General features: G+C 44.7%; 1 protein-coding gene across 2 annotated transcripts in view; it reads left to right on the forward strand.

Moving 5' to 3' along the window:
• ADD3 (adducin 3) overlaps positions 1-9004 on the forward strand; it is a 91280-nt gene extending 82276 nt beyond the window's left edge. The window contains exons 10-16 of one of the 2 annotated variants that reach the window (XM_026050491.1): positions 170-352; positions 1106-1363; positions 2450-2569; positions 3523-3612; positions 4704-4827; positions 5968-6063; positions 6729-9004. In XM_026050491.1, coding sequence (XP_025906276.1) covers positions 170-352; positions 1106-1363; positions 2450-2569; positions 3523-3612; positions 4704-4827; positions 5968-6063; positions 6729-7030 — 1173 coding nt within the window. In that variant the 3' untranslated portion in view covers positions 7031-9004. The remainder of the gene's footprint in view (positions 1-169; positions 353-1105; positions 1364-2449; positions 2570-3522; positions 3613-4703; positions 4828-5967; positions 6064-6728) is intronic. The other variant, XM_026050493.1, reaches the window with a different exon arrangement.
• The last annotated feature ends 5896 nt before the right edge of the window (positions 9005-14900 follow it).

A 14900-nucleotide genomic window follows, 5' to 3' on the forward strand; every position in this document is an offset into this window, starting at 1 on the left:
GTATGTTTTTGCATAGGAGAAAACTAACCTGGGAAAGAACTGCAGCTTGCATACTGAGCATGGGTATTTGGGGCTGTTTGTTTTGCTTTGTTTTGTTTTGGAGAAGTCAGACAAACAGAGAATTCCGATTTTTTCCCCACGAATGAAACACCCCCTTTGCTGTCCGTAGGTGCACGCGCTGGCTGGAGCGGGTGGCGTGGACAACCTCCTGGTGCTGGATGTGCAGAAATTCCGGCCTCTCACGCACGCGCTGGCGGCGGCCGGAGGAGGCGGCGTCAACATGGGCTCGCAGCACAAGTGGAAAGTTGGGGAGCAGGAGTTTGAGGCTCTCATGAGGATGCTGGACAACCTGGTGAGAAATYTTTGGCGTTGCACAAGAAGTGTTGTAGCCTGCTAAACATGGCGTGGGCATAGGCTGCAAAGAGAGTGATTCTGGTTTCTCTTTGAATCTGAAAATGAAGGGGAAGCCATGTTTACAGTATGTTTAATCTGTTCTGTTTGGCTTAGCTTTTATGTCAGTTTATTTGAAAACTGTAGTCTGTCGTAAGAATTTATAATGTTTTGAACTTAAACTTCGTCCCACCCATCTCACTGCTTTCTCTTTATAATAGCCAAATGACTTTTAATCGCTACCATAGTCATTAGACTTTGAAATTTCCATTTATATTTTGTTATTAATTGTAATACTAGATTTTATCAATGCTAAGTTGTGTACCAGAGAAAAGAAAATAAAATGGTAATTATTACTTTTTTGAAATACCTATTTTACATTATAAATTCTGGAAGAGCCTTTTGATACTGCAAAGTGAGAAGTGGGGTGGTGTCACAAGTTAGTGTGTGTCACCGTGCAAGGTMGTTAAGTCTTCTTGAATGACACCCAAGTGACAGCTCGAGCAGGAAGATTGTTCCTTGGTCACTCATTAACAAAGACTAGAAAGGTGAAGTGCGAACGCAGTTCGGTCCAATGGACTCGGTATTTTAGATGGTTTGATAAAGTGAATGGGTGCTGCAGGACATGACTAATCCTTTCTTTGAAGAGCCGAGGGAACCTGCTCAGTACAGAGAGGGCAGCACAACATGTTTGTGATCTTCTTGCACGTGGCAGGGCTACCGAACCGGCTACGCCTACAGGCAGCCGCTCGTCAGAGAGAAGCCCAGGCACAAGAGCGACGTCGAGATCCCGGCCACCGTCACGGCCTTCTCCTTTGAGGACGACACCGTCCCGCTCTCCCCGCTCAAGTTCCTGGCCCAAAGGCAGCAGAGGGAGAAGACGAGATGGCTGAACTCTCCCAATACCTACTTGAAGGTGAACGTGCCTGAGGAGTCGTGGAACGGAGAAGCCAGTCCCAGGACTAAGATCACGGTGCGTAGATCCGTTCGGCTCTTGCCTCGTGCTCCCTCTCTGCCTGGGAGAAAGCAGCCTGCACTGGGTTTGTTTGAGGAGATCTTCAACAGCATCAGTGAATCGGTTAATAAAGCAGATAAAAATAGGATGTTGGGAGACTTAATGGCCTTACTACCAAGGCCTCTTTTGTTTTGGTCATGTTTGGAAAGTTAAGTGTTTATGATAAAATTGAAGAGTGATCTCCCTGTTTTTTTGCTAACCCCTCTGAATCCCACAGTAGGAAGCAGTTTTTCTATCATATATTTTTATGCTATTAATTATTCATCAAGTACAGGGGATTTTATATCCCCTATGGGATCTCCTTATCTCAGCATGAGGAGAATACAAGCTTTAAATCTCCTCTCACTGTCCCTTGCCCTGTGTTTGTGAAACTGCTAAGACTCTGAAGAGTCTGTCAGTGTTGTTGCTGGTGATGCTGAGGACCARGGTTTACCCGGGCACTTCCAGGCCCTTTCCAGCCCAGAGATCCAGCCGTGCTGTAGGCTGGAGCAGCGCGGCCCTGCAGCCCAGGCAGGGCACTTGCACAGAGCACCTCGCAGGGCACGAGCTCCCTCTCCTGGCAGGCCAGCGGCTTCCTAAAACTCAGCTTGCTCAAAATGCCCTGTGCGACAGATGGATTTAAACCTTGCTTGCCAAGAAAAACCCTCACGACAGAATTTGTGAGGAGCAGAGGTGGAATTTGAGTGTATGAATGAGAATAAGAAAGGGCAGACTCTGGCGTCAGCAGAGCTGTAGACCAGCTGCCAGAAAGGGTGATCATTTCAAAATATGATTTCATTATTGTGCTCTTTGCATTGCATTTTGCAAGAGGTTTTATTTCACTAAGATGGTGCGCATTTTCAAATTAAAAGTAATCTTCATCATGTCCATTCAAGACAACTTAAATGCCCAGGGGCAAGAATTTATTTATTTTGTGAGTAACTTGCACAACTGAGAATAGAATCTGGGAGTCCTTTCCTTGTACCTGCTCTCTAACCATGAGGGAACACTCGGGTGAGTGTCCCTCACCCATGGTGCCATCTCCAGCAGTGTTTTCTCTTACAGTGGATGAAAGCTGATGACTCTTCCAAGACTAGCGGAGGGACACCGATCAAAATTGARGATCCCAACCAATTTGTTCCTTTAAATACAAACCCAAATGAAGTGTTGGAAAAGAGAAATAAGGTAAAATAAGTGAATTGAAGTAAACTGTAACATGGCAGAATATAATTATCTGTTCAAGTAACGATTGAACACAGCAGTAAAATAACATTTTCAAGTCATTTCACAAAAACATTTCTAAGCTTACAAGTACTTTTGGCACTAAATACATGTATGCAAATACATAATACATATAAACACTATATAAAGATACAAATGTATAAATTTTGAATACAATAGTACGGTGMATRTTCACACTAACTCTGAAATGATAGACTAGAAATGCTAGGCTGCAGTATTTAGCAGTACATAGCGGATAGTTAGGTATAGATCCGAATTGCTCTGCATCRTCTACAGTGTGATATGACCTCAGACTCACTCTGTTCTACATTAGTTTGCACTTACTGTGCTGGAGTTTCTCTTGTCCAGTCCACTTTGTAATGGCAGTTAAGAAGAGAGGGCAAAAACAGAGATTATTGATARAGCTCTCTCTACGCAGAACAATTGCACTGTTTTTCTCCGTTTTTCTCTTAARGCACCTATGGTGCCAACTATCAGACTGACCAAATCCTCCACCCTCAGCAAAACTATATTAACAGATACAGATGACAACTTCCATTTAGCTGCAGCATTTTTCTCTCTTGGAAGAAGCTGTTACAGTATCCATGGGATGGAACTGGAGTCAGGAGGAGCAACTTCCTTCCTTAGGGCTGGAAAAACGAAAACTGTAGCTGTTGAGGAGATTAAAGCTCAAGTCCCAGGCGATGCCTTTTAGACTTAAGTGTCACTTAAATAGCTGCTCACTGGCTTTTCTGCTGTAGAATTTATGTYGTTTATTTTTGTATTCATTTCCGATCTGCCAGTCTAGCAAGCACTGACAGCATGAGCTGTTGGTTTGGGGGAAATTAGTGAACTGTTCACAGGGGGAAAAGCTCTACCAATATCTGCTTCTAACACCCTCTGTTTTCTCTTTGTAGATTCGGGAGCAGAACAGATACGACCTGAAGACAGCAGGACCCCAGTCTCAGCTGCTGGCTGGGATTGTTGTGGACAAAAAGCCGAGCCCAGTGAGTAGGACGCGGCTCCTTGGCCTACACACGAGCAGGCTGCTCCAGCTCTACTTCTGTCAGACTTCAGCTYGGGCCATTTCTTATTTTAAGTACTTTATTAGAAGTGGTCGTTTTAACATCAGATTTGAGGTGTGGGATACACTTATTACCRAGGATGCATCTTTTATCTCAGAGGTTTAAAATCTTAGTTTCAAATGGTGCAGTGGGTAAGCCGGGCTTTCGTATTAATGAAATAGGGATCTGGCCCSAAACTGTTCAGGCTGGTGTGTGACAAATGTGGCTGCATTCCTAATGCACAGAGCTGACAATAACCCTACGGAACTCGCTGGTGAAGTTTCTTACCTGCCCACACCAGTACATTTCTGAATAGTATAAATACCCCTAGTGCATCTAACAAGCCTTGTTTGATTATACACAAAATTCTGCAATTCTAAAAGTTGCCCATCATCCATAGGTTGGTGTGTCTGCTTCTTCGTTGTAATTTTCAATACTCTTTTGAAGAAATACTGAGCTGAATCGTTTATTTCAAACAAAAAGAGTATTTTCCAAATAGGTGTTTAATCGGTGTGAAAATAATTTTGTCATTAGAAGTTTGATCTCACAAAAGTTCTTCCAGTTAGAATCTTAAATTGAATTGCTATTTTCCTACCMAAAAAATCCAAGAAATTAGGGTATTCCCCCCCAAAATGTAGGAAACACTTTGTTTGGATTCATGTTGTATGAGGACTTTGATTTCTCTGAAGAGTATCTTAGTCCCAAAACAGTAAGCAAGTTTGTCCTTTGAAGCTGTCCCTTGTAGTAGAAGAATACTTGAGCAGAGATTGTGCCGATGTAATTCAGTGGTGATTCCCATGGCAGGGGTCACTGTTCATTACGAAGCAAATGTCCATTATTCGGGTCAGTTTTAGCCTGGAGTTGTGTGTGTGTGTGTGTGTGTGGGTGGGTGGTTCTTTTCATATTCCTTCTCTGCAGGTTTGCTGTCTCCAAACTGGAGGCCAGAAAAAAAGGGACATTAACCAAGTATATGTTGTTTCTTTCTTTTTAAAAAAGTAAATAGCTAGTGAAATGTGTGTATTTCTCTTTTGCAGCCCATGCAGTTTGAAGAGGACGAGCACGCGCCCCCAGCACCCCCCAACCCCTTCAGCCATCTCACGGAGAGGGAACTGGAGGAGTACAAGAAAACAATCGAGCGCAAGCAGCTGGGGCTGGAAGGTCAGTGGCGCATTTAGGTGCTGGGCTTTACAGTTCAACAACCAGCAGCTCCTTTSTAGTTTGAAAATACTGTAAAACTATATGTAGAATTTTATTTGATAAGTGCTTGGGGGTATTTTTTGGTTTGTTTTATTTGTTTTGCTTAATGCTGAAATAAAAACAAGGCAAGTTTTGCACAGAACATTTCAGCATAATGAGTTTTCGTGCTAGAGTCATAGAATAACTTGGCTTGGAAGAGTGTGAAGGTCCTTTAGGCCARTGTCCTGCTCCAAGATAATTTCAGAGTTGGCCGGGTCTCTCGGGACCCTGTCCCTTGAGCACTGAACAGCCTTAGAGGCCCCCGGCCCTTGAGCAGGTAACCTGCTCCAGGGCTTACCCACCCGCTCCGTGAAAGTTTCCTGAGGAAAAGTCAATGAGATACAAATAGTGACCCCCTGAAAACTCCTCTCTGTCACTTATTTAGGAAATACGTGGCAAGAGAAGAAGTCTTTGGTTCTTCTAATAAATGCTCAGATATCAGAATTCACAAGAAACGGCTGTTAACCTCTCATAAGGGCCATGAAATACTCTGTGATATTTTACATTTTAATAAGCCTTGAATTTGCTTATTTCCAAAGTTCTTGAAGAAGCAGACGGAGCATTTCAGTAGCTTCTCCATTATTCTCCCAATGTTCAACTGCTTTTGCTATGACCTCTTTTTTTCTGATATTTTTTCCAATACTGCTATTGCATAGGGAATGATTAATTCTGTTTGTGTTTGTTTTTTAACAACTGCACTTATTATGCACTCTTCTTCACTAATATTGTGTAATAAAACAACTTTTCTGTGTATCTCCTTCAGGGCACGCTGTAATAATTTCCTACAACAGCAAACTGTGGCTTGTGGCTAGGTAAAACCGTGGGGCTCCCTGGAATTCATCAACCCCTCCTTCCGTGAAACCACTAATCCGTAGGGACTGTTAATGGATGAAATTTGTAATTTCACAGTCTCCAGAGTTTAAGCTGCATGTTGGGACTTCTTGACGTTAGCAGCATGAAGAGTACAACGCTAGCAGAGCTGTAAATCTTGTAGCACTATTACTGACATTCTTGCCTTACTTCTACTTTTGCATGGCTACTAACTCGAATCTCGTCCTGCAGATGCTGAACAGGAATTATTCTCAGATGACGGTTCATCTGTGTCACAAATTCAGTCACAAACTCAGTCCCCGCAAAATGTCCCAGAAAAATTAGAAGGTATTCCATGTAATTTCTGTAAAATGCCAGTGGTGTAGCCTGAGTCATTCTTTGTTGCATTCTTTACGTTTACTTGAAGACAGCTGAATAAAAATAAAAAAAGAACCCAGTTTTACCAGAATGCAGGTGGGAGCCTGTCCAGGAACCTTAATTGCTCTTTTCTCAATTTTCCCTCGTGTGGAATTCTCACCAATGGAAAATAGAAGTCCTGGAATGTAGGTATTGATGASGTGGGAGAAATGGATGTTACGTATTGCCTTTAAATAAAGTGCTGTGATTAGGCTAAGAATTTGCCAGAAACAGCTAACGTGGACCAACTTTTAGAGGTTGGTATTGRAGGTTTCGGTGTGTGATGGCTGTGCTCTCATGAGCTAATTCTCGTGCARTAAAATACAGTCCAGAGTCACGTGAGGCTGTACAGCCACATATGGACCTGGGCAGGATGAGGCCACCTTTATCAGCCCCTGGCCCCTTAGCGACGTCCCCACAGCGTTCGTGGGGCAGATAAGGGAAGGGCAGATAAGAGGGCAGATAAGGGAAGCAGCAGATCTGGAAAGGCCTCGCTTGACTCTTTGCAAGACGGGCCCGCCGCGCATCTCGCGCGCGTCTCGGTGCCCTCCTTTGCTGCTCAGTGAGAATAATGGCAACACTCTGTGTTCCCTCAGAAAACCATGAGGATCTGTACACGCCGAGCGCCACCCTGGTGCCCGCGGAGATGCCCGTCGTGGTGGTCAATGGCAAGGAGGACGGGCACGACGTGGACGAGGAGCTCAGCAAGCGGGTGAGCCAGCTGACCACGAGCAGTACTGTGGAGAGCGTGGAGATCACCATTAAAAGCTCCGAGAAGATCGAGGAGGCCCTGTCCCCTGAAGGGTCACCTTCCAAGTCGCCATCCAAGAAGAAGAAGAAATTCCGCACTCCATCTTTTCTGAAAAAGAATAAAAAGAAGGAGAAGGTAGAAGCGTAAGTGCAGTTGTGTCGTGAGGAGGCATTGCACATTTTAAACGTTTCAGTTGACCATTAACAGAGTAGTGTTGGGGGACGGGGGGTGCAGTAACTGGACTTTTAACCGCAACAAAAACGAACTGGAAGAGGTTTTGCTTTAAAGAGGAATAATAAAACGTTTCTGTGTTAATCRCAAACACTTTCATCTCTCACTTCAGCGTGTTCAGAATTGCTGTGAGGGTCTGAAACACTCAGTAGTTTCACAGATAACCACACTGGYAGGTGCTCCAAAGCCATCATAGCAAGAGCCGAGACCATCGCAGCAGGTTCTGCTTGCAGTATTTTGCAGACCTTAAAATTTTCAGTACAGTTAAAGTCTTTAACAAAGTTACTGTCGAGTGACCACGTGACTTTATTTTTTTTAAAAAAAACTGCTGTCTCATTTGGTGACCAGATCATACATTTTTATATTGTGATTTTGACCATATACTTTGTTGCTGTAGCCCTGTTTGAGTGGGTGCATATTAACAGCACACCTTTAAGTCTTTTTAAGATTAGATCTTATAGAAATATACACTGGCACATAATATTAGGGGGGAAACTGTGTAAGAGAAAGTTTATTGGAATTATACAAAATGTCTAAGAATTCCATTCATCAATAACTTTTTTGCCAAATATTTCATTTTAGTGAAATATAATTTTTGAAGACTTCTTTTTTATTCTATCAGTTGGGGGGAGAAATACCCTTATTTTTCAAGAAAGGGGATTTTATACACTTAACATTGATAATTTAGTTTAACTGGCAAAACAAAAAAAAGAAGATTTTATATGTTCAAATGTTTGTATACCATTCAGTATAAAAGTATTATAAGCATGTGAACCAAGCAGTTAATAGTAGAGTGTATTTAAGAATGCTTGGTGTAGAGTATACTTAAGTATAATTCAGGAATCCAGGGACTTAGAAATCAAAAGATAAAAGCATAAAACCTAAACTGGATTCATGTTTAAAACTTACTGTTTTTTTTTCCTTGCGGTATTGCTAATGAATGAAGAAAAATAATCTCGTAACATAACCAAATGAAGGAAACAAAACTGATAAAAGGGAAAGTGAAATAGTAAGAAAATAGGAGCAAACAAAGAAAGTTAAAGTTTGGTGATTATTTTTTATTAAATATATGATATGGAATGTGGGGTATTTTTATTAAATCAGCAAAGTTACATTTCCATATTAGACGTTTTAAATAATTTGTGTGGATTCATACGGAGTGCAACACTTATTTTGTTCCTTCACTTTCATTTTACTTTTAAAAGGGTCTCATGAATCTGTGTTGTCCTTTGGATGAACCCAAAGCAAATTAGAGCCTAGTGCCATGGGTAAGGCTGGCACTGCCCCTTACTCATTTTTACTGATATTGTCATTTTACTACTTTTACTGTATTGTAAATACAAACRAGCATAGAAATTAACATAGGGTTTTTCTTCGCTGTGTCAAATTTGTCTGTAAATCAGTCATCGCAATAGGAAATACATTTAAAAGATCCATGTGATTCCCGAATTGCCGGTTGAAATATTATACAATATATAAATTGTTAAATATGGCTGGAGAGTGGTTTGGCATGCAAAAAAATGTTGATTATAGCATGTTTGGGGCTGGTTAGCTTTGACCGTGTCAGTGTGATAATGCAACGTTGGAATGGATCCTGGAAACAATTTTCTAGCTATCACTAAATACTGGAATCAGTGTTTTTAATCATAGTGGAAACTTTCAGTTGCTTTCTTTGTTTTTTATGTTCTACATTATTTGTGTTGTATTACAACATATGTAGAAACAGTAACCTGTGAACTATGCTTTTCATAACTTTTTTAAAAATATATCTAAATGAATGCAATGTGCATAAATATTTTTTAAAATGCAACCGTGAACTATTTGCACCTTTTGCTAATGCCTCTATTTACTTGCTTTGGCATAAAGAATGAGCCAGCCAACTCTGTGTCCTGTGGAAAATATATAAATGTTATCTGAAATTGCTCATAGATGTAATGCTAATTAATGTTAAATCACAAATAAACAGTATTTTAAATAGATGGATTTTGTATAGCAGCCTTTTGTTTGAACAGGACTCTCGCATCTCTTCCTTGTAAGGAGATGCTTTGGTTCTGAACATCAGGTGTAAAGTTTTTATGCTAAAGATGGAGTTTTTCATAAATTTATTCTAGAAAATCTCCATTTTTTTCTAAAAATATTTAGAAAAATATTCTAAAAACTGTTGTTTTCTGTCTTGGAAGAGGTGAATTGTGTGGCCAAAAGGAGGGAATTGCGGGGCAGGAGTTTTGGGCCCWGCTGGTGCCTGTGCTGCTGGGGTCTAAGGATGATTCCTGCAGCCGCAGCTCTGGGGTGGCCGGGCAAGTGCAGAGCGTGGGGGCAACTTGGGTGAATTGCCCTAAAAAAATGATGAAAATGRAGGTCTTTGTAGTAAAGTTTTTCTTTCAGAGTTACTTGGAGACCTCCACGTTGTACCCGCCAGCACGTGGTAAACGTCAGCACCTCCGAGGCAGCAGAATTTCGAGTGTTGTGTTTTTAGAGCTGCGTCAGCTTTGGAAAATGTAGTGTTTGTTTTCTTTGTCCTTCCACAAAACAGCCTTTTGTTGCTGTTTGCAAAGAGGTCAAAACCCAGCTCTGTCGTGAGCTCTGTCCCAGTGTAGAGGGTTCAGCATTTTGGATGACTAAATCTTAATTTAATTTCTAGTTGTTTTCTTATTCTTTCGCTCTCCAGGAGCGCCGGCATTCTGCTCAGTGCTGCAGTGACACGACAGTGGATACCCTACCAAGCGCTGGGGTGCTCACCCTCCAGGGCTGACAACCTCCATAGCTTCATTCTGATGGAAACTCTCCTTTTTCCAAGGGTCCATGAACCACAACAGCCTCTTCACCTTCACTTGGACCTTATTCCTCCAGTTCTGCAACAAGGGTCTGAGATTACACAGCCTGAGCATGGAAACAAGGTAGATCTTAATCGCAGGCGTAAGGGATGTTAAGGCTCAACACGTGGCCTTGTAGGAGGCCTTGGAAAATCCAGCCTGAAAACAGATCACTGACACAACAGCTCAAAAGCAGTAATTACTACTATTGATAGAATCATAGAATCCTTAAGGTTGGAAGGGTCCAACCCCCCTGCACACACAGGGTCACATAGAGCATGTGGCACAGGCTGCGTCCAAGTGAGTTTGGAAGATCCCCAAAGAAGGAGACTCCACARCCTCTCTGGGCAGCCTGTTCCAGGGCTCTGGCACCCTCACTGTTAAAAGATTTTTCCTTAAGATCCTGTGGAACTTTTGGTGCTTCAGTTTGTGGCCTTTTCCTCTAGTTCCATCAGTGGCCACCACTGAAAAGAGGCCACCTCATCCTCCTCACTGCCTCCCTTGAGGTATTTCCAGACACTSATCAGGTCCCCCCTCAGCCCTCTCTTGCTCAGGCTGAACAGGCCCACCTCTCTCAGCTGTTCCTCATGGGGCAGATGTTCCAGGCCCCTTCTTGCTCTCAGAATGCTTAACCCAAGAAAGAGAAGGAGCAGTGTGTCCCGTGAGGAATTACGCACCAGCTGYTGAGTCAGAATGGTTTAAGGAACTGGGATGCATTTTCACATGCCGCTCTTGCCCCTGTGTACAGTTAACATGTGACCAGGTGATGGCCCCAGCTGCTTGCACTGGCTCCTGCAGTGCCTGGGGGATGAGGCTCAGGCAGCAGAGCAGTTTTGCCTTATTTGCTGGAGATGCCTGGAAATGGCGTTGCTGAGGTAAGGAGGCAGGATAAGGGCACGGATAAGGCCGAACTGAGAGCTGCTGTGGATGGACATGGCGCGGGATGGGACGGCCTGGYCAGCGATCGGCCTCGTGCAGAGCTCACACAGACCCTTATTGTCAGGGACTTGCAAATCAGCCAAACTCGCAYTGACTTTCACAAGGAGAGGGAAAAGCTCATCCCTTGGATAAAGGCTATGCACCCCTTTGCTAAAATGTGTAGTAACTCTCGCAAGCTYGCAGCAAGTCTCTAAAAGATTGCCAAAATGTAATATGAAACAAGTTGTCTATTTTCCTATAGCTTGGTTCTTTGGAACTGTACAATTGCATCAGCCTTAAATGTTGTATCTGCAGACAGTGCATGGCAACACATCTGAGCAGTGCTGCCTTGGAAGAGCACACGGCATGGAAAGCTTTAGTCAACTTGCAAACACACAAAACGAAGCCAAAGGATGAGAACTAAGGCACGTGCGGTAACTGCTTGTGCTCCCCGCTCCATTTATGTAGTTTAATGTAGCTCTGGCATTACCCATTCAGTATCTATATATTTAATCCTGTAAACACACTACAACAGGGGTATGAGCTCCCCAGGGCAATTCTGTGAGGAAAAGGAGAGAAGGTTCGTCTCCTTGGAGGAGTTTCCAAGTGCCCTTACAATTAATTGCTCCTTTTTTTTTCTCTCTGTGTCTGTAAGAAGCAATGTGTATTCAAGGGTATTCACTTAGCATCGGAATTCTAGTCGAGTCCAAAGTCAAAGGCAGCCTCTGAAAGTAAAAACTCAAACGGCCATTAGATGGCATCAGATTTTCACATTTGCTSTCTCTGGCCTGGCTCGAAAGCGATTAACAAAGAGCTTTCAAAGGAAGTATTTGGGGGTYGATGTGGTGGGCACTATTCCAGTTTCCACGCAGAGATGAAAGCAGACATCTGGCTTCTGGACTCATTTGCTCCATCAATTCATTTCCAAATCCAGGAGCGGAATGTGGTTTGTCTGGGCAGCAGGATTCTTCCACTTTATTCCATGGTTTCTCACTTTTACAGCTAGGTAAGAATGTGTATTTTGCACTCAAAGGCTTACAACGACAACATGCTCTGTTCAAAGTTTTCTGGCCAACCATCTTCCCCACAGGCCAAAGGTGTCTTTGTATTTTTCAGCTCCCTGGAGCAGGAGAGACAGCCACTGGGGGCAGGTATGCAGGTCACCCCAGAATGGTGACATTCAGTGCTTTGTTTCTATCCTAAAGCAGTAATGGAGAGAAGATCTGATCAAGAAACTGCGAGGAGATCTGATCAGTATGTATAAATACCTGAGGGGAGAATGTAGGGAGGAAAGGGCCAAACTCCTCTCAGGGGAGGCCAGTGACAGGACAAGGGGTAATTGGTACAAGTTGAAACCCAGGCAGTTCCATATCCTTGTGAGGAAGAGCTTCTTCACTGTGAGGGTGGCAGAGCCCTGGCACAGGCTGCCCAGGGAGGCTGTGGAGYCTCCTTCTCTGGGGATCTCCCAAACCCRCCTGGATGCCACCCTGTGCCSCGTGCTCTGGTATCCCTGCTGGAGCAGAAGGGGAGGTAATCTCTAGAGGTCCCTTCCAACCTCAACTGCTCTGTGTTTTTGTTGACTCTGTGAACTTCAATTTTAATTGCCCTTTCAGCTCAAGTGCTTCTTTATTCRTATCTCACAAGATAATCCTTACCTGAGCCCCCAGCTCATCTCTGGCAGGCCACACTGTCTCCTCCCGCCTTCTCCTTTCACGTTAGAACGCGCCAACAAAACACGAGCATCAGGCTGCCCGTCCCCTYGAGCCCCACGTTTCCACGCCTGCTCCGTCCGGGACAGGGGGCAATCCAGGAGCAGGAGGATCCTCCTTCGAGCCCCGCACACTGAGGAAGACCCTGGGCCAAGTCCGCTGCAGGTGACAGAGCAGGTGACAGTGGGGCAGTGAAGGGGGGAATTTAAAAGTACAAAGGGAAGGTGCTTGTGTTTGGAGAGGAACCGCAGCAGTTTGGGGAGGTGCTGCAGCTTTTCCCAAGCAGACCCGTGTGCTTTGCTCTGGTGTGGCCCTTCCCACYATCCGTGCTCTTTGGCAGCTAAACTGTTTACTGTTGTGCGGGGAGGATCCTTGAGAGCAGAGAGGTGGGTGCCCTGAGGTCTCTTCAAGAGAGAAAAGAATACACATTTTACTTTTTTAAAAGGAAGAAAAAGGAAGATTTGTAAGAGTGTTTCTTACGTGGAATCTGCCTGTAAATGAGGCCACATAAAGGGAAAATGATGGAAGGCAGTGTTTTGAACATGTGCTTAGCAGAACTTCCTTTCTGGTCCATCTTGCCTGACTTTCCTACCTGTCTTGCCTTTCATCTTCCTCCCTGGTCACAATTTGCCCCAGATCAAACCCAGGGAGAGAAAACAGGCTCATGTCAGACAGATGCATCTCGGGTTTTATGCCTAGCTGTGCTATTAACCCATCCATATCACGCAGGTTGGCAGCTGCCCCTCTAAATCAAGCAGCGCCGTGCCGCAAATCCAGCGCTGCAGGAAAAATAGCTCGCGTTATCTCGGCAGCATCCCAGGCCGCAGTTAATAGAGGGTCTGATAAGGCAACCCATTAAGTAAACGGGGGTCACCGGAGCAGCCCGTGAAGACGCCCAGCTCGGAGGTGAGCGCGCGCTGGCGCAGATAAGGAGCCCTTCGCCCTAGTGCCCGGCTGTCTGCGTTACAGCCAGCGCTCTGGCCCGGCCAGATAAGGCAGCCACGGAACGCGCCCATCCTCCCTCGCTGCTCCCGGTATGGATTTGTTCCCCCTACCTGCCGATAACGTCGCATCAGCTGTCAAACCCTGCGGTTCCTCCAGGAGTTATTTGCTCGTAAAGTAAAAGCAAAGTTCAAAGATGACTCACCTGATGGGAGCCGCCSACAGAGCGCGGCTGCAGTCGCTGTCCCTGCTCGCCGGTGCTCGACACAGGGATCGCTGCGACACAGTGCTGAAATAACAATAACAGATTGGCTGCTTTTGACAGAATTAGCACCGTTATTTTCTTTAAGTGTCTTTAATACAAACTAGTGAGCTGCTGCTTGAGCGTTTCCTGCTCTTCTTCCAGCCAAAGCTCTGGCTGGGACCTACYGGCACTGGCTCTGCTCCCGGCCTTGGTGCTTTTACCCCCTCCTCCCTTTGCCCACTGAAAAAGTTAAGTGGAAAAATGTCCTTTCCTTTCCAATGGCAACGCTGAGATGCTGCCAGTTGCTGGGGTGGGGGATGTGATTCAGATGCTGGTTGCAGTCSATGGCTGGAGCTCAAGGTTGGGTCCTGGACTCACCTGGGAGCCCTGGTGGGGTCAGTTGCCATTTACACTGCCTTGACAGACTTACATTAATATTATTTATATTTAATAATTGTAATTATTGGATAACTTCAATATTAATATAGCTTGCACAGCTGCTGTTCCCAGGGCCTCTTGGCACCCGCCAGCTGGGAGCCCCCGGAGCCCAGGCTCAGCCCCAGCTGCTCAGYCCTATACATATATATGTGTGTGYATATACRTGTATATATATAATATTGTCTATCTCTCTGTGTCTCTGTGTGTATCTCTCTCTCACACATACATATATATACATACACACAATTTACCTGTTAATTACACCTACGAAGCTTTAACTCGTTAGCCCTGCCTGGCTTTACTCTTGTGTTACTGTTGCTGGTGGCAGCCGTGGGCTGGCTCTGGGGATCACTGGGTTCCTTCACAGGTTCCCAGCGGTGCTGGCACCTCCTCTGGAATCGGGCCTGCTTCAGGATCCACCTCCTGGCCRCAGGCCACCAAAACCCTGCTCTTCCCCTCACGCTGGGGTCCTAGTCGCTTATTCTCATCTTAAAGCTCGTTTCGAATTGTTCAATTGCTCAGCTTAATAGCTCCAGACATTTGTGGGCCTTCACAGACAGCGGGGACTAACAGCTTATCCTGTGTAAATACTGAAGGCAGGCAGGCCAAAATCCCAGCAATTGCTCCATTGCTGCCCTGCTCCCCGTGTCTGCCCTGCTCCCCGTGTCTGTCCTGCTCTCCGTGTCTGTCCTGCTCCCCGTGTCTGCCCTGCTCCCCGTGTC

The sequence above is a fragment of the Nothoprocta perdicaria genome, unplaced genomic scaffold, assembly GCF_003342845.1.
Source record: "Nothoprocta perdicaria isolate Ctin4 unplaced genomic scaffold, notPer1 scaffold_7, whole genome shotgun sequence".
Lineage (NCBI taxonomy): Eukaryota > Metazoa > Chordata > Aves > Tinamiformes > Tinamidae > Nothoprocta > Nothoprocta perdicaria.